Genomic DNA, 23,782 nt, shown 5'->3' with positions numbered 1-23,782 from the left:
GTCAAGACCTACTCAGAGGGTCACTGGATCATCTGTTTGTAACTTACACTGTACCAAATTCAAAGCATCTGATATGTCTGCATGCTCCTGATGCTTTCAGACATTTGTTTCACGTGAATCTGTTACAGCAGCGAGGATAGCGGAGCAGACAGCCTCCATGACTTATGAGCCAGCTGGGTTCTCCTTGACTTAATTGAAAATTGCATGATTTAAATGAAGCGGTACTCTGTAATAACAGTTTTCTTTTCCTTGTCTGACATGTGATTGAGTTACAAAGGGGAATGCATTTGCAACAGGTGCCTCTAACACAGTGCAGGCATGAGGGCCTCCATGTCCACCCTCAGTAACCTCCCTCTGCCCCAAAGCCCTAAGCCTGCCAGGGAAACCTGATTCCTGTTCACTGGCACACTCTGCTGCTGCTGCTGCAGGCGCAACTAGGAGCCTCCATTGGTGTAACCCTGACAGCTCAGAGATGTCCTAGTGAAGCATGCATACATGTGTGCATTATAAATTTGTGTCAGTGTGTTCATATTTCATAGCACAAGGCATAGTGTTAACAATACACATTTGATTTTCAGTATAGCCATAGTTCATGATTTAACTGTGTCAGAAACAATTTTCAATTTTCAAATATGTTAAAGCTACATTTTAAAACAACTTTAAAGGTTTTAAATTACCATTATATAATAGATATAATATAATAGATATAATGGGTCTTTTGAGTTATATCAGTAAAGCGCCTTATTTAGACAGAACAATGTTTTTGACACATTTCCAGTGGTTGAATAATTAAATTTGATCATTTAATCACACTTAGGATTGGGATAAAGTTGTTTGGCCAGTCAATAGTTTTAACTCCTAAACTTTTAGTTCTCATTTTAATGCAGGTCTAACTTCTTGCCCAACTTCTTGGTTTCTGTGCCCGGATATTTCTCATACAAGGCCAAATCATCAAAGTAAATAGTGCTCACGTGAGCTGATAACAGATAGTTATGGGTTTTTAAGAACCTGTTGTATTTAATGTTACATTTCGTCTGTCCTCTGCCAAAATTGTCTAGAAACTACAACAGATAGTAGCTGAGAATCACGACAGAAGGAGTACTGGCATCAGCCATCAGTTTTCCCTAGAAAACTGTCTGCCTTGCGGAGACAAGAAACTTGAGATAAGATACAGACAGACATGTTCAGATGTCAGTGAGCAAGAATTCACCTGTTATGTCTCCAGCCAACGTGAAGACCACTGTCTCTGGAAGTGTGAAAGGTCAGGATAGTCATTTCTACCTCCTAACACAAGCTGCTGAAAGATATTTTAGGTTTTTTTTTTTAAAAAAAAGAAAAAAAAAAAAAAAAGTCATACCCTTAGTTTCTGCTGCCTACTATATATTGACATTATCTAAGGACATTTGCTTCTGGCTGAGCTGTCTGAACACCATGATAATTATATATACATATATAATAACCATTTCTCACACTCAGTTCCTAATGCACTGCAGTCTTTCTCACTTTCAGCCCGTTAGTTATATGATTCTTGTGCTACTTCCTCCATGCATTATATTGTTGTGAGCAGCTTCTCTTTATGTGCCAGCAAACAAGCTTCACTGCGAGGGTTAAACACATTTCAATCAATAATAAGTTTATTGCAAATCTGTCTCAGGATATTTGTCAAACAATGTGAATCTGTAGTGCAAAAATGACAAATCATGTAGATCTTTGTTGCAATTATTTAAAAGAAAACCCCCATCAAAAATGTTACGAGAGAAGAATATTATAAGAATCAGATTCATGCTCACACATAGGAATTTGTCTTGATGTTTGACGCAGTAAAAATAGTAAGACAGACTTAAAACTGTAAGGGTTAAGACGTAGTCTGAAATGAAACTGTTGAGTTCTGCTGAAGCCTCTGTTATGGCTTTAATCTGTTTGTGTAGCACATTTCTTATTAATACGTTGAACAGGATTTAAGCAGTGTTTGGACAAAGTTTTTATTGCTCTAATATGGAGCACTAAATAAATACTGGGCTCATTATACATGTAAAAGTCTGTGTAGAGTACGAGACCTACCGCACCCTGTAAAATGTACAAAATGCACAAAGAATTCATTAATGTACAGCGTGGTGTGCAAACAAAAAAGAGGGATTGTAGTAATATTTACAGTATTATGTACAACAGAATGTACAGGCTACAGATGAGGAATACGTATATTGTATACTGGTTGTATGTGGCTTTAAATTAATATAACATATAATGTATTCTAATGGGATTTTTCAAACATCTGTCTTCACAATTAATTGAACGATTAAGTCATTTACTGCGACTTGTCCCCGACATGACACGTACCATTAAGATAAACAATATCTTGACACAGCTCTCAGTGCTTTGTCCTAAAATCTCAATTTGTTACTGTAAATTCATTATTTGCACATCATTGTGATTGTAGTGCATTTTAATCACATGCTGCGATATGTGCGTATCTTTACAATATTCCAGTATTTAGCCTGTATTTTCAGGGAGATCATGTCCTTCATTCTTAATGGGGTCAACATTAAGTCTTATGTAACTGCCACAAAGTACCACAGTTTTCCTATTTGTATTATTTTAATATTTATTTGTGTGTTTAAGTAAATACAGGGTGGCTGATGCCAGTATGTCCTTGTGTCTTTTCTGTTTTTGTTCCTCCTTTATAGTTTCTTTCTTCATAACACTCATAAAGCCTTGTTATTTTTCTTACTTTAAACAGATACATACTGAATGTAGAGTGGATGCAAATAAGTTTTAGTAACTTTAACTTTAAAAAAAAAAGAGGAGAGGTGGGTGTTTCGCCTTTAAGAGTTAAGAAACTTGAAACCTTGTTTGCGCAACAATCAGTGCAGCTCACAGCCGCCAAAGTGTCTAGACTAGCACATGATGGTAGTCAGCCAATGGCTCCACCGCTCTCCTCGGGGGCCCCGCGTGTGTGTGTGTGTTAGTGTGTGTGCGCGCGCGCGCGCGTGTGTGTGTGTGTGTGTGTGTGTGAGGAAAAGAGAGAGGGGGGTTAGAAAAAGAGCGAGAAACGTAGAAAGAAAGGGATCTGGGCTGCAGTTTGGTTTAGATCTGAGCAGAGAAGCAGGAGCGCTATCCAGTCCCGGATTGATCCTGTCTCCGTGTAGTTTGAGCTCGCATGGATATTTTTTTTGGTTGGGATTTCAATTAATAAAAAAAAAAAAAAAAAAGAAGTGCACTGACATCTCAAGAAGACGGCAAGGATCCTGACTTCTGGTGCATTTCCTTGGGATTTAATCGCATCGAAGTGCTCCATGCTTTACGTGCCGGTGTAGAAAGTAGAACAGAGGCTGTTAAAAGTCGGGAACTGTCTCAGGCTGCGAGTTGGGTCGAAGGCTGCTGGCTTTGGATTATGTTACAGACTATATTATGTTATGTTATTATGTACTCTACTTTTTTTATTCGCTCGTAACAAACACATAAGCAGTCCATTCCGCAGCGATCCCGGGTAGTGAGGCTCGACTCGCTCGGTCATTTACAGTGCGATCGGCTGAATGAATGCCTCTTGATCGGAATGCTGAGGTGCGTTCATTGCGCGATTTTGTTGTAAATGCAACAAAATTGCCTTCACTCTAATGTTGCGCTTTTGCCACCAATGCTCGTCAGTCGGCTGTGCATGCACTGCACGGCATTTCACCGTCATTAATGTTTTGCAACGACCGGAGAAGTATCTGTAATTTTAGGATATCCGTACCAGAATAATACAAAAAAAAAAAAACTCTTATAGATTTTCAAGTTGTCGTATGTTCAGGACGAAACGCTCAGGTCTTGTGCGGCGACTCTGGAGAAGCCGTTTAATCCCAGATAAAGAAGGGGAAGATGGAAATGGCAAAACTAGTGAGGGCTGTAGGGACGATCTGTTCGGCAACAACCCAGAGAAAATTCCCAAAACGGAGTTCAGACCGATGACCCCGAGCGTATCTCTTGTAGGGGACATAGGGGGGGTGTGCCCCGTGGAGAGCAGCGGCTTGGGGGTCACGTCGGACCAAGATGGGGGAGCGGTGTGCGTCCAGGAGCAGGGGAGCCCCCGCTCCATACAGGACAGCGAATGCAGGACAGTGACTTGCTGCTTATTTAAAGACCGGGACCACTCCGAGCTTAGGGGTCCAGAGGCGGCTCAGGGTACCGGGGATCCAGGGTCGTGTCACTTCGTGCTGAGGAGCCTTGGACCTGGAGACAGCAGCTCTCCTGAGGCGCAGGAGGCGATGCCACGCACGGTGTTAGAGCAGGAACTGAAATCAGCCACACACTCTCTTCTGAAACGGCTAAAGGAAAAGGCGCTGGATACCTTACTAGAGGCGGTGGAGTCCAGAGGAGGGATGCCGAGCGACTGTGTTATGATTTCCCGGACAGAGCTGAGGTTGGGCGGCCATGTGGCATCCCCACAGCTGCTTGTGTGTAAACTGTACCGCTGGTCTGACCTCCAGCACTCGGCCCAGCTCAAACCGCTCTGTGAGTGTAAGAGCTTTGGGGACCCAGACGGTCCAACAGTATGCTGCAACCCCTATCACTACAGTCGGCTCTGTGGGCCAGGTAAGGACATCTGCCTCTTGTCTTGGACTAGTGTTTTCATCTTTTTCCGAATGTGCCTTTGCTCTGTAGACATATTAGCCGTTCATGTAGCCATAGCCATCATGTAGGTCCATTTACATTTTAAGGTTTACCACATGACAATAAAAAGGCACATCATACTAACAGAAGCTCAGAAATCAACTTTCGGGATTGTAAAACTACAAAGGGCCTTCAAATAAGCTCTGAAAATCTTTGCCTATCACACCTTTTTGTTTGTCTGCTATTGTTTGGTTTATTTTTATACACTATATAGATAGAGTAGTGCTGGCCGTTTGATTAAATAGTTAATGATTACCAAAGCCATCCTCATGGCAAGTTGAGCAGTAATAGTCTGAAAGGGAAATGCACTGACAGGAGAGAAACGTGAGAACTTTGTGTGACTCTGATTATCAGTCGGTGTAAAATATACATCTGTCAGGGTAATATGCTTGCGCGTTTGAAGATTTCAGTGGCCAGCAGTAGTATTTGAACAGTGTTGTGCTACATGAGAGCATCCCTTACACTGGCCTGCCACATCTGGGCCTTCAGCATGTGCGAATATGTGATGTGATGTGATATGTGTACAGCTGTTCTCAGTTCCTACCTATTTTTCTTGCGGCTATGGCACGTATGCGATTGTTTTGACCAACATGGAGATTTAGGACTTGTCAGTTTAGTTGGTTCGTGGTAGAGGACTGAGCTTGATTTCAATCAATGAGCTATCCCTGGCAGAACTTCCATGACCTATATTAAACAGATTAAATTTTGGCAGGGGGTGGGCCTGTGATTTGGAAAACCTTAAATGCTGGGCCACTCGACCCTGGTGACCTGATGACAACGCCTGGTATCATGTGTAAAGATGCAAGCGTCAGTATTTCTGTCTCCTCACTGGCACAGGAGGTGGATTTTCCATAACATCCATGTTTACTAGAGCCAGCTGGCTGTGACGAGCACTTCAAAGTCACGAGTCCAACAATATCAGAATTCATACTGAGCAAATGTAGGAAACGGATGTGGATTTGTTCTGGCATATATATACTGTTCGAATTGATCAGAGCTGATAAACAACGGGGTTTAATCGTTTGCATTGAACACGTTTTTCAAAAATAGTATTTGTGTGATCTGCTGAAGCGGACGTCAAGGTTTTCTGTGTGTGTTTCTTTCCACTAAAAGTACCTAGATGAACTGTAAGGAGAGCCAGAGAGGCTCATACCCCATATTGGGACTGAGGCTCGTAGTAGGCATAGCTCACATGCGCTCATGCGTGGCCCGATAGAGCTGGTATTTCTTTCACGCTATTCAAGAAGTGGGGCTTTGAATCAAGACCTTAATCACTGGTCTTGACAGTGCTTGTAAATGGGGATCCAAGAACGACAGAAAAACATTCAGTACATGAAATAGAGTTTCTTTTAAATACAGTTTAAACACTATGCAGAAAAACAGTTTTCAACTGCAGTTCGGCCTGCTCTAGGTTTCATGTAAGAGCTTTAAAAGAATAAAACCGTACAATTGTGAGTCAGAAAGCTTGGATTGAAGTGGACAAAAAGTTTTCCCTTTTATTTTGCTAGGCATTATACTTTTCGAATGAGATCAGTTTCAAGTTGCGCTTTAAAAGCCCTTTTGTCCTGAGGAGGTCCCCTCATGCTATTTAGGTGAAGGAGTGGTGATAATATACAGTTTGCATACTACTGGCGCCAGACTGACTAGCTGTGTATCTGAGTGACTGAGTTCAGATCCTGGCAATTACTGCCGCCACTCTTAAAGGACCCGCTGCTATTATGCTTTCCTCCTTCCCATTTTCCCTGTAGGCGAGGTCACAGTGTGCTTGCAAAGTTTTCTTTCCTTTGTGCTTTCCTTCTTGAGCAAGTTATTTTCTTCATTTCTTCTCTTTTATTAGATAAACTCAAGGTCTTTGAACACAATGAAGCTAAAAAAGCAGAGAATTACTCATATTTAGGAAGCTACTAATCAAAAGTTATGGTTATGATCTGTGGTCATAGTAACGGCTGCTTTCGCTTACATAATATATGCTTGAATAATAGAAACAAATGCTTTCTGTTGGACTTATTAACTTTTTAACTACCTTATGAACAGAATGATTAGGGTTTTGGGGTGCAGACTTAAACCTGTAAGGGTTAAGACGTAGTCTGAAATGAAACTGTTGAGTTCTGCTGAAGCCTCTGTTGTGGCTTTAATTTGTTTGTGTAGCACATTTATTATTAATACGTTGAACAGGATTTAAGCAGTGTTTGGACAAAGTTTTTATTGCTCTAATATGGAGCACTATATAAATACTGGGCTCATTATACATGTAAAAGTCTGTGTAGAGTACGAGACCTACCGGCCCCTGAGCATTATTTAGAAGTTAGTTCAGACGTTCATCTTCTTAACAAAGGTTTCTTTCTTTCAATATATTAGCTATTTGAATCCAAATATTGTTTTATCACTGTTATACAGGCCTGACATATTTATTTAAAACTGTGTTGACACTTAATATATATATATATAGTGACTCAGTTACCCGTCTTCCTTTTCTTCATTAGGTTATTGACATTACTGTTCTGTGTTACAGAGTCACCCCCACCCCCTTATTCGAGGCTTTCCCCTAATGAAGAACACAAGCCACTGGGTAAGTGATAAACAGACTGATGAGCCCTTCAGCACCTGAAGCATGCTTTCTGTGTCCTCCTCAGTTATTGATCCTCATCTGGACGTTAACATGTACTCCTCTGTGTTGTGTCTTGTGTTTAGGTAGTTGTACGACTTGATTTAGTAGTTTTTTATATAATCATAAATAAAACCGTTTAAAGCCTGTTAATGGCAAATTGCATTGCAAATAGGTTTAACTGGGAGACACATGAATATAGTAATGTGGAGAATTTTAATGGCTGTAATTGGGCACCGTGTCTGGCGATTTACATGGTAGCTTTGAGAGGAGACTGTGGCCAGCATGCCGGCTAGAGACAGTGCAGATAGTTTTAATGTTGGTAGTTCAGTCAAAATTAGTCATTACGGCTCACTACGTAAGTGTTGAACATTTTCTGGACATCTTGAATATTGATGATTTTATTGTGGTATTGAGCCAAGTCATAATCATTAGACTATAAGAAGAAAGCAAAGTGTACAAGGATGTTAGACACTTCAGTCAGTCTGGGGTAAAAAAGACAGTTGAACATTGGAGTTGGGTTTGTTGTGAGTTGGGGTGTATTGCTGCTACCGGAACTGATAAACTTGACCTAACTATTTTCAAGAAGAGTGGGATGCCCTTAGCTAATTACTGGATTTTCCAACCAAACAACAACCCCAAGCATATGTCAGAAAAAAAACTTCATGTCCTTCATATTGCATCAAAATCTAAGGTGAGGTTTACAGAAAGCAGCAAAGAAAGCAGCATGGACACCAAATATTAGTGAGCTGGAAGCTTTTGCATAAATAGGAACTGGATACAAATCCCAAAGAGACTTGTCAGGAGCTTATGAGACTACCAGAAACATTTATTGACGGTCATAAAGGTCAAAGTTTACTGACTTTAGTAGGGGTTGACTAATTTTGCCTTATATGTCTTCTTAGACTTTTTTTTAGTACTATTAAGTTTCATATTACATCATAAGAATTAAATTTTGTTATAATTTACACGGACTTTTAATTATACATTTCCTTTAAAGATTATTTTCGGTTGCAGCAGTATGTGCTGGGTGCTGCTGGCACTGCAAGCCTGCGGTTTCTGGCTGCATTTAGGAGGATGTCATCACATGAAGCCTGAAGTTGCCAGGTTACTTTGGGATGAAGCCCAACATGGTGTTAATTGTTTTGGAGTTGATATGAAATTCAGTTCGCACTCAGTTTCATGTTGACATGAAGACGTACTCAGAGGAAGCCAGCGAGTCTCCTTAGCTGATGATCAGATAGACTGAAGAGAAGCCACTGTGGCTGTTTGTGGATGCAGAGCTAATTTCTGTTTTATTCCCCACAGAACCGTCAGACTCCACATTGTCTTACACTGAAACTGAGGCAGCCAGCTCACCAAACATCACGCCGGGGGAATTTTCAGGTGGGTCTGTTTTTATAACCGCCGTCATTTTCTAAATGAGAAGAATCGGGTTTTCAGAGTGTTTGATTTTATAAATTAATGATTACTAGAAGGTTATCGTCCAAGATAAGCCAGTCTGTAAATACTGAACTAAGTTGTACAACAAGAACATTGGGTTCTTGGAGAACTTTAAACTTTTTATGAGTTGTGGGCATCTGATGGTTTGTTGGAGTTTTGAATGGTCAAATGAGGTCTGTGTGGTTGGACACAAAGTACATAGCTTCTCTTCATTTAATTATAAACCGTGTATCAGATACTTGATTTCATTTGGATGGATATACATGTATGTACAGTATGTGTGAGCAGCTGTTTGAAGTATCAGTGCCTCTATAGTGGCACATCAACTAGAGCTCGCTCTTAGGTCTCTGATTAAAACACTGTCTTGATGATGAAGCAGTCCATGTGGGAAAGATCAATTATAAATGGATTGGGTGCTTTTCCTTTTCCCAGAACTCTGATTAAAACCGATAGTTTGAGTAATAAAGGCCCACGTTCATTTGTAAATAAGAGATGAATTTCTGCGCCTCTGTGGTGTTCGTATGTGGTCGTTCATGTATTTGGATAATTGTTTATGTGTTTATTTTTGCATATCTAGGCATGCGGCTTTAAGTCCAAATAATTCCACCTGTGAATCACACTTTTATCACAGTCATAAATCAAAATGCGTGACCCTGTCTTGCTTTGAAAAGGTTAAATTTAGTTGCATAATTCTTCAGGAGTTCACCAACAATTTAGAAGTTTAGGGTATGACGGTCATTTCATTTTGATGTTGTCCTTTATTCCTTCTCATTAAGGACCACTACAAACAGTCCGAGCTTTAAAGATAAAGGTTTCATTGTGAGCGGTGCAGAGGTTCAGTGGGGCGTGTGCATTGGCTTCAGAGCTGGCCTCCCCTCCTCTGTTTTTCTTTCAGAAATATTTGAGTGGGATCAAACTGTAATAAGATCCAAGCTTGCTCAGAAACACACACAAGCACACATAGTTGTCCACATGCATGTGCGCAGGCACTCACAACTCTATCTAGGCTGGCTGTAAGTGGGCTGCAGGGAGGGGTGGGTTCACGGAAATGGAGTCGCTCCTGTGAATGGGGCCACACCAAAGGAGGCGAGTAGAAACAGTCCTGTCCTCTGATTTGAAATGAAACACTCCTTTCTCGTGGCATATAGCAAGCCTGCCTCCCCCTTCATCCCAGGGTTGCGGCCAGCATGCACAGTATCATGTGGACAGGGAGTCGGGAGTCCTCATTTTGGGGGGCTTGCAGGGAACGGCGCTTCCTGTTAGAAGGTCTGCCATGGCTCAGAGACCTGGACACTAAGAAGTTGACATGGCTACCTGGCAGCGAAGTATTCAGTCAGCAATTGCCCCCTCCTCCCCAGCACACGGGCTGTCACCACCTCAGCATGGCCTGGTGACACTCCCTGAGTCAACAAATGAGGGGCTTGTCAGAGCGCGCACCACAATTCCTTGGAGACTGTGGTGAGGGAGGATCTAGACATGCTAGGCTTTGGTTTCTTCCAACTATATTGCTGTTTGTACAGGCCGGCCCAGATAACTCTACAATGGCTGTGAACACGCTCAGCAAATTAGACATGGGTAAGAGAATGACCAGCTCTCGGCAGGGTTTTTTTTTTTTTGTACAGTGAGCTAATTTTCGGAGCCAGTGTGTCTCTAATGTGGCATTCGAAATGTGTCATGGGTCCGGTGTTTTAGACACGAAAGAGTGTCCATGTTGAGTAAAACACTACTTTTTGTCAAAGCATATCCCATCATAAGACCAAGAGCCTAAAGGCCTCCATTTAACGTCTTTGTGCAGTGGTTACATTAGCATACAGGCCTGTAATTAATATTGTCAAGCTATCCTGTGTTGAACATGCTGCTGACCTGGAGATGACTTTCCCTGTGAATCCCCCCTGCAGCTTAGGTAAAGAGAGTGTCTCTGTGTAACCAGAGTTACACAGAGACATCCAGACTCCACCCCGCACGCATGAACAAGTAAACCTCTTAAAAGCAAGTCTGGGGGGCACTGAGCGGTTGGGTGGGGTGTAGTCAAATAATCAACTACAGTTTGCTGCCCAAGGCTACAGCATTACCCTCTGAGCATTCTTCTGCTTCACACAATGGCAGAAAAACTGATCGGAGCTGGTTTGTGTGCAAGATAAACTCGTTCTGCAACTTTCTGGTATATATTGAGCGTCGTTTGAATGCGAGTTCTCTTTCTGCTTTACGCTTTAACAGCTCGTTAATGTGGGATATGCCATTAAATCAAGACACTGTGGTGTGAAATTAATGTTGATTAATTAATAATGTTACGTTTAATGTGTGGATACATTTATCTGATCCCTCTGGCTAATTCTTGCGGTGGTTTAACGTGCATAAAGTCTTGGCATGCGAGCATTTTTGAAAAGATTCACTGTGTGCACATTGTGGTATTAATGTCTGGTGTAATATTCATACCTTAAGATCCTGTGTGGTCACAGACACTTGGACTATTCCCAGTGATTTATTTAAACATGGGCATGTCACAATGTTAGCCCCACCTGGCACTTGTGTTGTCAGTTTATATCATAAGCGCTCTCAATATCTAGATAGTGTACCTTAGTGCTGCGTGTGAATGTGGCTTTGCAGGTGCCGCATTGCACGTCTGTTTCCTCACACCCTGGGCCACGTCGTGTCGGCACGAATCCTTTGAAGCAGATCTCATTGCTTCCTGTATGACTGTCTGAGGGGGTGTTTCTACACATTGACTTTGTTATGTCAGTCACATTGTCTCTGACATTGGGGGCTCTTTATGTTTGTCACTGCTTCATTATAATGCTGTTCTGGCCGGCTGTTGCTCTAAATGTGAGGAGGCAAGCCAAGACGTTTTTGCCCTGTTAAGGATTTCAGTCGCTGCCGATATGTTTTTTTTTAGATTCTCACTGCATGTAGTGGTTACCTTATTAGCAATATTTATGTTAATCCGTGAGTGATGCAGAAGTTCCCCCTGGTTTAGACTGTTGTAAGACCATGGCTCCAGTCTGCCTACATTTATCAGCCACTAGAGGTTGTGTCCTCAATCAACCCAGTGGAATTTGTCAGCATAACACTTTGTGTACACGCTCATGTCGCTGTGAGTTGAGATTACTGGCGACCGGAGGACGTGCAGAGTGATGTGAGTCACTGTCCTTTTTTGTTTTCCTTTCCCATCCTGCAAATGTGGGGAAGTTAGATGAGAGAAGCGGAAAGAAAGTTGCTTGACGTGGATTACACAGACTGCTGTAGCGCTTACTGGAGGACAGAGGGGAGCAGCAGGTAGTCAGGGTTCCCACACAGTAATCATATATTTCTCCTCTCCGTCTGCCAGTCTGTCTCTGGTGGAAAGACCAGCGCTGTCTTTAGATGTCTCGTCTGCAGACAGTCACTGTGGCACTTCCACTCTGTTATTGACTAATTCTTCCAGGCAGAACAAGGCGGTTGGTAGATAGATGGGAACAGCCTCATACTCTGAAGAAATTTCTCAGAGAATTGACAGCGTACAATACCCTGGTACTGGGGCCGCAAACGGACGTCTGTAGTTCGTCTTCTGGTTTGCTTCTTCCTTATTAATCTCACAGAAGTCCAGCTGCACACAGACATAAATTCACACGCAAACAAATTAAACTGCTGTCAATACTAATCAGAGCTCGCCCGTCAGGAAGAGGCGAACAGTAAGCATGAAACCGTTCCCTCAGTCTGTGTCACAGACAGTGGAAATGCATGGAATAATTACACAGTCTAATCAAGGCATGTGATGCTTCTCTAGATTAAAGCAGATTAGACTGGACCCATACTTGTTGATCTGACTTTGAAGGCATGTGATACCACTTGTGCCTAATTAAATGGCATATCTACTGTACACATCTGAAACGTTTTAGGATAGACTGCACCTCTAAATCTCTCTGAAATGTTCATTTCACTGCGGCAGTCCCAGCATTTTGTAGATGACTCTTTATTTTTTTTTGTCTTTTCTGATCTTAAGTTTAATCCTGTGCTCCAATGTAGATGTTCTCATTTAATGTCAATAAATGTCATGTTGCACTTCTATCCTTTGTGCATGAGTTTTTAATCTGTTGTGCAGACGTCTAGCATTCTTGATGTAGCAGCAGCGTTCTGACACTGCAGTGCTCAGATAGAGGTACGGTCTGTTGGCACCACGTTACCCATGATGCCCTCCCTCCACTTTGAGGCATGAGCCCCTACCTCCATCCTACAGACCCCAGTGTGAGGCAGCCCGGGTTCATCTCCCTCTTCAGCCTGGCACATGGCCTCAGGTTTCCACCGCAGCCCCGAGCCTTCCCAGCGCCTGGCCGCCCACACTCCCTCAGGAGCCCGAATGCTCCAGGATACGGGATGTGGAAATAATGTGACTCGAGTGCTTCCACCCTGCCTCCTGAAATCAGGTTTTGCGGATTGTTTATTTGAGGGGAAGGAGGCCTCAGACAAACATCCTGTTTTAAAAAGCTGCCTGGGTTTTGTAGCAGTGTAGGGCGGTGAATTGCCCCTTTGACAGCGGGGGGAGACTCAGGAATGTTGAAGAGAAGGCCAGCATCTCAGGGGACGTGAGGGGGCTCTCCTCACCGTTTGTCATGTCCAGTCTGTCCATTTTAAGCTGGGGGCGGAGGGCTGTAGCTATACATCCTGAAGGGTGCTCCATTCTCTCTGTAGTGGTGGAGGGCCTGTACCCACAGTCCTCGTCTCAAGTATCCGTTTCTGTCCTGGGAGGCTGGCTTCCGTTTCCCCTTACGTAACATACATACACAGAAAAAAAAGAGCCATTGATAAGAGCGATAAGCCCATTTTTCATTTTCCCTTTCTCAGCATTGTTAGACTGTGGTGTGTCAGAAATCTGCTTTCAACTTTTTCTGGCTTGAGTTATGACGTTAGGGATCCTCAGTTTAGTTCACCAGATTCCACATGGACCACCGGTTTATAAATATAATGTTTTTTTTTATTATTTACAGGGAAGTGTGTTTGAAGTTGTGATATGATTGCAGTGTAGTTTGTCATTAATATCTTTAAACTTTTTGTTTTGCAAAAGCATCAAGGTGTCAGGCAAGTAAAGAGTTACAGCAAGCCTTATGTTCGTGGTACAGAAATCTTCCTGTGTATGCTCTCTGTGTTAACGCAGTGGAAGTATGAGTTTGACGTAAGCACTTTTTTAACTTCTTAAGTTGTCAAACAGATGAACAGGAGAGAGTCTAGCTGTCACTGTGTTGAGACTTTTATTTTTTTTTTTGCACTGAGTTGTTTTGAGATTTTCAGGCAGAACTGCCAACACGGGTCCTAGATGTGGTGAGGTAATGTGACCTCTACGTGCAGACTGAAAGCCATGCTAATCTAAAGCAGTCCTTGGAGAGGCCTGAAACCTCTTACATGTCAACAGAAACTAGCCTGCTGAGTTTAGTATTTATCTGTCTCCGCTTGGCAAGCCAGTGTGGTGCCAGGGCTGCTGGGTGTTTGACTAACTTCTGAAGGGCTCACAGATAAAGATAAATCTACGGCCTCATACAGCACTGTGAGTCTAAGCTCACAGTGCTGTGCTTGTCATTTGATATACTGAGTGTACAGTTAGGAAAAGGTGTGCGGTGTTTCATTTTAAGGCTTACCACACAGAGTGAAAGTACAGTCGGTAGAAACAACAAGAGGTTTGCTATAATTTTTGCCCCATATTCTGCCTTAGCAAACAAAGTGAGTGAGCTAATCTTAACGTGTGCTCAGGGAGGGCTGCTGTTGCCATCTTCACTCCCCTCACACCGCAGCGCAGCACCAGCCTCCACCAATAGGGCCATTCATTCAGCTCGGGGCACAGGGTTACAGCAACAAATAAAGAGCGCGCAATGCCATTAAAAATGTATGGAATGTCCAACTGTTAGTTTAGCATTTTAGTGCGCCTCTTCTCAAAGCTGAGAGGGGGAACAATACTCCATTTGAGCTGGCCTCTGAAAATGTTTTAGCCTTGTATCCCCTGGCATAGATGAGTGAAGGAGGTGCCAGTTGTGGATGCTGTTTTTATTTTCTGACCGTTTTGCCCACAATTATAAATCCAGACACTGGCCTCGGCCAGCTATGATTTAGGCCTGTGGTCTGATTGCTAGCGAAAATAGACTTAAGATTTTTTCCCTTCCTCCCCGGAGGAGCATTGACAGTTGTGCCTGAACCTATGGCTGTCAGTATTTTTAAAACTCAGAATAGCCAGTGCATTCTTCAAGCCTCGAGAATGCTGTGTGTGGATTAACTGTAGGGGCCCATGTCATTCGACATCTCTACACAAGCCTTTTAGAGCTGGAGGGAAAGGATAGAAGTTCATTGTTGATTGTTGAACAGTGACCTCACATTGTGTCTCTACTGTACACTGTAACAGGATTTTTTTTCCTTCCTTATCTTGAACGTGATCTACTTGAGCTATATCTTCATTCCACTCCCTTGTCCTAACATGGGGCCAACTACATATAATGGACATAACTTGGCGGCTTTTATCTCGTTCCCAAAAGCAGATACCTTTTCAAAACTGACTAGAAAACCTTCATTCAAGCACGACTTGACAAAGCAAAGTGTATGCTGGGATCATGTTTTTTCAAGTAGTAGTCACTACAAGTTGTAAACATGCTCATGTGAAAACTCTCATTGATTGTGTTCCACGGGGAGAATTATATTTGCTTTTGTCATGTGTGTTTTACTTATCTTTTATTTGTGTGCATTTCTAGAGTCTTGGCGGCGTGGCTCGGTACGTGCAGTCAGGCTGTCGCATTTCAGGGTACGGTTTAGATTAGAGGTCTGGCTGTAGCCTCCCCCTCTTCCCCTCTCTCTGACTGCCAACACATAATTTACTTAATGAAATCCTGCCATTCCCTTTAGCTTTGAGATTTTTTGCAGATGTTGACAGGGAAGGACTTTGTGAATTATTGGAAATGTTCACTCCTGCATTTTTAATGAATGTCTTGCTTGTTGTGAACGGGCTGACTTGTTGGAGATGGGGTGGGCGGGTTGGGGGGTGGGGGGGGGTAACAGTTGTCTTTGTTTGGGGAGCTGGTGTCTGGATGCCCGCGGTGGAGCAGTGTGGGTTACAGCGAGCAAGTGTTGTGATTGAAACAGAAACTCTGGTGCCACATTATCCTGACAGAACACATTCTTCTCACGGACTCTGATCCACTGGGCCAATCAATAGGAAACCATTGTTTGAACGGCAACTCTGTCCATCATAGCTGCTCCACCTCCCAGTCAAGTGGAAACCAAATACATACCTTTCGCCTTAAATTAGTCAGACTAATATAACTCGCAATAATAGAGTTCCTTGTTATTATTAATTTGAAACCAAGGCTTCGAGTATATAGGACAGCTGAAATCAGCTTCCTCCCTCGGTGTAGGGTCAAGAAAAGTTTGTTAAATTAAATAAAAGGACAGTCATGTAAAGATTTCCAGTTCCCTTGACGTGTGCTTTGGTGAGAATTCCCCAAATAAAGATCTTAAAGCGTCCTTCTCGCTGCACCCCCACCCCCCACAGTCCTAACCAGAGTAGGAAGTGAGGAGGCACAGCGAGGGGAGGGGTTCAGGAATGTGCAGGGTCCCCTCTACTCGAACGCTCCAGCCTACTTGGCTCGAAACCTCCCTCACGCACACACCAGCAAACAAACACATTCACACTTGCACACACACAACACACAAAAAGATAGGTTGTACGAGGAGGTGAAGGAGCACAGCCACCCAGCAGGACGTTCGCTGACTGTTTGGCTTTCGGTGCTCTCTCGGACTCCGCCGGACTTTAAGGCTGCCTGTAGATATGACATATTCACAAACATCCCCCACAGTTTTCACCCAGCTTTTACATGCCCTGAAAGACTCTCGTAGGCCTCACTTGGATCACCACCATCACTTGTGCTTTATGTCTCTGACATACTGCAGAGCTTTGGAGGAAATGAGCAGCACATTTTCTTCACAAGAAGAAAAAAAAAAAAAAAAAAGGGAGCCTTCTCCCTCAAACCAGCGGCCCCACTCACTCGCCCAGACGGCTCCTCCGTATTAGCCTCCTTAGCTTCCTGTGCTTTTTACACCCTCTGTTGTTTATTGATTTAATTTATGGATTCTGTTAGTTATCTGCTATCAAGGGTACGGCACTTTTCCTCCCTCACGGGGTCATCCCTAAACAGAAACAGAGGGAAAGTGAGGAGGAAGTGGATGACAATGTAAAGCATTCCCATTGTGACCAGCAAGGCTCGGTAACTGGATTCAGTTTCTTGGGCTCCCGCAGTGCTTTCTCCCTGCATATATATCTCTGTCTCTGTATCTCTTGTTCTCTCTCCACAGAGAAAGGCCAGACCTCTGCTAGAAAAATCCATAGACATGTAAGAGCAGCTCCAGTTAGCGTGTCTCTCTGATAAAGCCGACTTTGATGGCAGTGATAGTCCAGACGCCAGCCTAAATGTGGCCTGCTCAGGGGTTATAGTCAGCCTGTGGGAGCCATTGTCTGCAGAATTAAAGCCATACCATACTCTAACAGGATGGGTGGGGGGGGGTTGCTTTAGTTCCACTTTGCTGTTTAGGTGTAAAAGAAAGTTAAATCAAACTAATTGTAGGGGGTGAGAGGGCAGGAGTGAACAAAAGCAAAGAGTTTGTTCTAAATTTTCACACAGAATCACAGTTTAGACACACGTAGTCCTCAAACCCCCGCCCTCCCCGCCACCGGCCCCGTAGCCTAGAGCCTATCAGTTCATTGGTAGAATCTAATAGCTGGAGGGGAATCTAATCCTTGGCACAGGATGAGAGACTGCTGCTCTCCTCCCCTCGACTGTACCGTGTAAAGGGACAAGCTACAGTGTTTTTTCTGCTCAGGAAAGCTTTCGGAGGAATGGGTGCATCTCTGTGCCGCTCTGGATTAGGAGAGATGGAGGATAATGGGGGTGGCCCCGGAGCTTGGTGGGGAGATGTTAGCACGGAGGGGAAGCTGTTGTTTGTCTGCCTGTCCCTGACACTCGGCCTCCCATTCATCTCACTCCAAGGCTGCAGAGCTGTGTTTACCCCGGGGCAGCTCTTTTCTGCTTCTCCCTCTGCCCTTTCTCCCCTCCCCCCCCCCCCCCCCCCCTTTTTGCTTTTCATGCTGTCTTTAAAAGCATTACTGGATGATCATCAAGGATTGCCATTGAAACTTTCAAGCCCTCATTTTTGTGTACTTAACAGTAATTATCCTGACTCGCCCACGAGTGCAGGGAACTCATCGCAGGGTGAACCGTGTTTTTTTTTTTTTTTTTCATATGTAAACCTGCTCAAGAGGTTTTCGTAAATTGGGTTTAATGTAGGCGTATTTAGGGCGGTGTGACTGGCATGTTGGGCCTTTGATGATCAGTTTTTTGCTTTCAGCCCACGACAGACAATCACATGTTACCTTAAGTAGAGGAATGTAACTGTACAAAAGTGCGGCATTTCCAATTTTTTTTTGCTAATAAACTTCCTATTATAGACTTAAGGACGCTTTCATTGCAGGGTTTTACTTATAATTTAGTGTTTCTATATTTCAGTTTCTCCACCAGTAATTTATATTTTACCAGGGCCGCTTGTTGCTGACATTTCTCTGCTTTTTAAAAGAACACTTGAGCATATGTCACTATTTACTGTCCTGCTTCCAACAAACTGATGTGATCTGAAGTCTGTGCTTGTTGAAAGATCTGATGTCCTGCTCCTGATACCATGAATTCCTCCAATCAGAGCGGCCGCAGGGAAACAGAGAAATCTGCTTCTTTTTTTTTTTTTCATGGTTTCCATGGAGCGCACGTCTTGTTATGGAAATCAAACTGCGCACACCAGATTCTTGATGTTGGAGTAGCATTTGTTAAATATCTCTGTTTGCTGTGTGATTGTATGAGGTACGTGCAGACTCAGGCGTCCCGAGGAAGCGTTTAATTCACTGTGTGAGTGGACTTGTAATATTTTGAGTGTCGTAATCTGTTTACTCATTTTGTGTTGCTTAAAGGAAAGAAAAGCTGAACCTGTCCTTATCATATTTTTACAATGCTGCTAGCTGCTTTATTCCACATATTTCCTGTTGGCCATGAAAACGTTTATAGACCAAATACCTCCAACAGATTTATGTATCTCCACTGTTTTATTCTAGCTCTGTGAGACTGGTTATGTAAGGAGCCGATTAACTCCTTCACACGTTCAGATCATGGCCTCTGGCTGCGGGAACAGGAAGTGTAGCATCCACGCTGCGGCGGCGTTCATTGACTCCAAGACTGACACTAAGAGGAGAGGCTTTTGAGAATAAAATAACAATAATAACATGCGCTACTATTCTAATGGGTAAACGGAGCTGTTAAAAGGTGGCAGGGTTAAATGGATGCAGAGCACCAGTAATTGCTCCCAGCCGTCATGGCTCCACCCAGAGCAGACCCTCTGAGAGCCCAACATGGAGTCTAAGAGAGTTGGGTGTCCATGCTGTGGTCAGAAGGGAAGGAGACACACGCCCTCCCTTCACCGCCTCCCGTCTGAACTTTAAGATTTGGTCTGTGCCTCGGTCTGGCGTGTATCTGCATCATTTTATTATGTACATATACTACTAATTAAACCTGGCGTCATACTCTTTTATATCAGTGTGGAAAATGTAGATAAGCATTTACAGAGCATACAAACATGGCTTTGGAGCCTGCACATCTGAAAGCGTTGGCTTGGTTTTTGTTTTTGGGGAAAACTTAATAATGTTGCGACAAGGACTGGACATCTGGCAGCGGACGTGAGAGCTACTGAAGATAACGGAGGTAAAACCTAGTAAATACCGCCAACGCCTGTTTCAGACGCATTTAGTTTGTGCACAAATACAGAATTTTAAAATTTAACTTAATGTAGACATAGTGTCAGAGACTCCCCCAAAAAAGCAAACATGCCGGCTGATATTCTTCCCAGTCCAAACAGACACGTGCTTGAAGGCACACGTAGACGCTAAACACAACAAAGCGACAGGAAAAGGCCTGGCTCTTGGTGTACTCATTGTCCTCTGTCAGGCTCAGGCTTAACATTAAATACATTTCTACCCTTTGTCCCGCTCATTCCTTGTCTTCCTGGTCATCACAGCCTTGCTGGCTATCTTTGTTCTAGGCTATGTGTGAAAGCTACATACTACTGACCAAATAGTTTTTGCTTTATTCTTGCCGTCCAAAAAGCAGGAGACAGTAGCCATTTGGCCTTTTGTGTTTCTGTGCACAGTTTCAAAGTGAGTTTACCTTGATGTGTGGGCTCCATTTGATTTGAGACAATAGAGGGCCATAAACGAGTTGGGGCTGAGTTCTTTGTGTGGCTGCGCCGTGCTGCAGTAAAAGCTGAGCTCAGAGTGGAGGAGCTGGAGTGTGGAATTCACTAATGGCACATGCATGTTGGGGCCCCTGAAGAGAGGGGGTCATTTCAGCCATCAGTGTGTGCGCAAACACACAGAGAGCCTGTCTGCAGCTTCCCCCCACCTCCGCACATCCCCGTTCACTCACTCTTTTCCTCCCCCTCCGTAACACAGAGAGCCTTGAACCAGCAGGCGTTTTGTCCGTGCAAGTCTGGTCAACGTTTTTGCTAATCTTTGTATAAACTTTACTAGTGTGGGTCACTCAGCAGAAAGGTTTAGTCGGGTGGGAGGTGAGCAAGCCATTTTGTTGCTGTGTGGATCGGCGATGCTCCACCTTAAAGGCGTTTGTTAATGGGGCGGGCGGTCATTAAGCCCTGAGAGCAGAGAGACTGAAAGGAATGGGGCCACAGGCCCAGGCTTTAAATCCTCTGTGCCAATAGACTCTCTGAAGCAAAATAATGGCATCACTCTGTGTGTGAGTTAATGGGAGCTGATAGCATGAAGGCTGGGGGGTCAGCGGGTCACGGGCTTGTGCTAAGTTGTCAGGGAGCTGAATGCCGTCCCTGGGCCCACAGCAGGGGGAAGAGCTGGGTGGAGGGGGAGGGGGACCCCCTGCCTGGCCCTCCCCCGTCACCCCCACTCGTGTGGAATGTGAGGAAGACGAGGGAAGAGGAGAAGGGGGCTCCCTCATTCTCCTGGAGTAGAGGACGAAGAGACGGATGTGAGATCATGGAACTCCGCGTGCGTTTTACTCTCTTCCGTCCTCATCATCTGTCTCCTCCTCGTCCTACCACGGATTTTATGAGCAATATAAATGTGGGACAGCTTTGAGCAGCGTGGACCGAGGCAGCTTCTGAAAGTCGTCAGTGTGTGCGTGTCTCTTCGTTATGGTGAAGATCGAACTCTACCTAGGGAGCAGTAACTCTCTTTGGAGTGCTGAGGGCTGTCACTGGAAAGAGTTCACAGACTGCAGCCATGAAAACTGAATTAAGAAGCTGATTTACTGGACAGAAATGTTTAGGAATGAGATGCCAGCTTTGTCACACTGTAAAAAGAAGTTATTAGAAAGTGTATCAGCAAAACATTTACTTTTCCAAAAAGTTGCAGCTAGGTTTTGAGTCCAGGCCCTACCAGTCACAGCTGCAAAGGGTTTATTTACCCGTTTTCAGTGGGGGCACTGAGTGTAGTCCCTGTTTCACTTTAGTAAATATGATCTGTTTTGAGAGTGCATGTGTGAGCAGCAGTGACTCTGCTGGGTGGTCAGTGTTTAATCATCACAGTGACCTCTTGAGGCAGAACGGGGAAGTGCAGGTGTTGAGCTGGACTGACCTCACTACACCCTCCACCCCCCCAGGATATGTATAGTAGCCCGTGTGTTGGACATGCAGTGGTATTTATAAAGGCTTAGATTTCAATACAGTGCATCCTTCGCTATTTATAGTGTGGCCATCTGCTCTGAACAATAAAAACAGATAGTTAATCCCCTAAAACCCAAACCTTCCTTTTTACTGTCCGTGTCTACTTTTGCTTATGTTTTGTTTAATGTCCGTGTCTGTGTCTCTTCTAGATGCCAGTATGTCACCTGACGCCCCGAAGCATAGCCACTGGTGTAACGTGGCGTACTGGGAGCACCGCACGCGTGTGGGCCGCCTCTACACAGTGTACAAGCACTCCGTCAGCATCTTCTATGATCTACCTCAGGGCACGGGCTTCTGCCTGGGCCAGCTCAACTTGGAACACCGCAGCAGCACCGTTCAGCGCACACGAGGCAAAATCGGCTACGGTATCCTCCTCAGCAAAGAGCCAGACGGCGTTTGGGCGTACAACCGCAGCGAGCACCCCATATTTGTCAACTCCCCCACCCTGGACGTGCCTAACAGCAGAACTCTGGTGGTGCGGAAGGTGATGCCAGGCTACTCCATCAAGGTGTTTGACTATGAGCGTTCGTGCCTCCTGAGGCACACCACGGAGGTCGACTACCTGGACGGACCCTATGACCCCAACAGTGTGCGCATCAGCTTTGCTAAGGGCTGGGGCCCCTGCTACTCGAGACAGTTTATCACCTCTTGCCCCTGCTGGCTGGAGATCCTCCTCAACAACCATAGATAACACAGACGGACCCCACAAACTATCCCAAATATCATCTACCTAGATTTAATATAAAGTTTTATATATTATATGAAATATATATTATACTTGTAAATACGGAGTCATTTTTACAATGTAATTATTTATGTATGGTGCAATGTGTATATGGACAAGAGGAAAAAAACGGAAAATGCACTTTGGCTTATATATATTATATATATATAAATATATATAAAAATAAAGAATCTTTCAATACCAACTTGAGAAATTATACAGCAAAATTAGGATGAGCCTGGATTTGGTGTATAGTTTTCATATACTATTAATATCCAGACAAAAAGCTAACACCATTCACACATTGATAATAAAGTATTCGCATAATGAATCTCTTTGTTTGGTCTGTATCTGTAGCTCTATAATTTATTTTCGCTGTTAACAAGTGTATCAGTGTGCATGTTTTACCGGCTTACTCAACCCGGCATGACCTAATTTGTCTGAAATAGGAGTGGCACAAATTACAGTATACGCTGTACCGAGATATGTAGTTGTGTGGCGTTTGCCTTGTAGGCTGACGCTTGAGATCCTCGTTTCACGGTGAAACCTGGGAGCAGAACAAGCAGAAAATTGTCAGCGCTGTCGCTTCTGTGTTAATCCAGGTCGTTGTGAAGAGTAGTGTGATGCTTCTGGGGCAACGAGGAGTCATTAAAAGGCTCCCCGCACGACTGATGACACCTATATTGCCGAGATTTTAAGACAAGCTAGGTCAACTGATCCAGATCTCCTTGAGGTCCCAAGGAGCCCCGGTAATGAGGACTGAGAGGAGATGGAGTGGTAGAGGACAGTGTAGGAGGAAATGATGACACAGTCTCAGCAGTTGTGCAGCCCTTCCAAAGGTGTTCTACTTCAGCACATGATCATTGACCCACGGTCCCCGCAGCCAGCTCGTCTCACAGTGGATGTTATAACTGACCAGGGACGCAGCGCCTTGAAACCACCACAGTGATGCTGGAATGTGTGCAGAGAAACCAAGAAGTTTTACAAGCCTACTGGAATCTTAAAAACTACAGCCAAGCTGGATGTGGTTTAGCTGGCTTCCTTCATAATTGCTGGTATTGGGTTGTCAGGTTGGCGGCGATGGTAGAGGAGGGGAGGGGGGGGAGGGTTGTGGAGGTCTCTGCCAACATTTAGCAATGGAGGCATTCAGTGACACTCTGATTCTGGTTTAATGAGAGCAGAACTGTGAAGTCTGAAGGATGTGCGTGTGTTTTTTTAAAGTGGGCTCTTTCAGACATCAAACTGTTGGATGAGCTTTTTGAAGCTCGTGAATAACCGCGCTTCAAACGGAAAGGAGAGGAGGTTCTTTTCATGGCAGGTTGTCATATATTTCGTTGAAAATACTTTTAATTTCCAGTTGTGTGTGCTGCTGAGTGCAGCGTCTCTGTCCTTCACCCCCTCCATAAAGGCTCAGACAGCCTCCTCCAGGCCTGCTGTCTGTCTGGAGCCAAGACTGTGTAGAGTTCAAACAGCAGAGAGGAGTGGCTCCACTCCGCCTCTGTCTCTGCCTCCGCTCTCTTCCCTACAACTGGGGGCCATTATCCTGCTCCTTTGTGTCTCTGTTATGGGAAAAGGGCCCACATCACCACTGGAGAGGAACTGGCAGACAATTATATGGGGTGGCG

General features: G+C 44.1%; 1 protein-coding gene across 1 annotated transcript; it reads left to right on the top strand.

The window, feature by feature from the left end:
- Window positions 1-3,088: 3,088 nt before the first annotated feature.
- Window positions 3,089-22,475, top strand: smad6b (SMAD family member 6b). Its single transcript, XM_084554989.1, has 4 exons — window positions 3,089-4,572; window positions 7,163-7,219; window positions 8,564-8,641; window positions 21,583-22,475. Exons 1-4 carry the CDS (start codon window positions 3,783-3,785, stop codon window positions 22,122-22,124), a joined length of 1,467 nt encoding a protein of 488 aa, XP_084411115.1. The 5' UTR covers window positions 3,089-3,782; the 3' UTR covers window positions 22,125-22,475.
- The last annotated feature ends 1,307 nt before the right edge of the window (window positions 22,476-23,782 follow it).

The sequence above is a fragment of the Chelon labrosus genome (genome assembly GCF_963514085.1).
Source record: "Chelon labrosus genome assembly, chromosome: 11".
Taxonomy (NCBI): domain Eukaryota; kingdom Metazoa; phylum Chordata; class Actinopteri; order Mugiliformes; family Mugilidae; genus Chelon; species Chelon labrosus.
The sequence above is the reverse complement of the archived record's forward strand: the minus strand, read 5'-3'. Positions and strand labels throughout refer to the sequence as shown.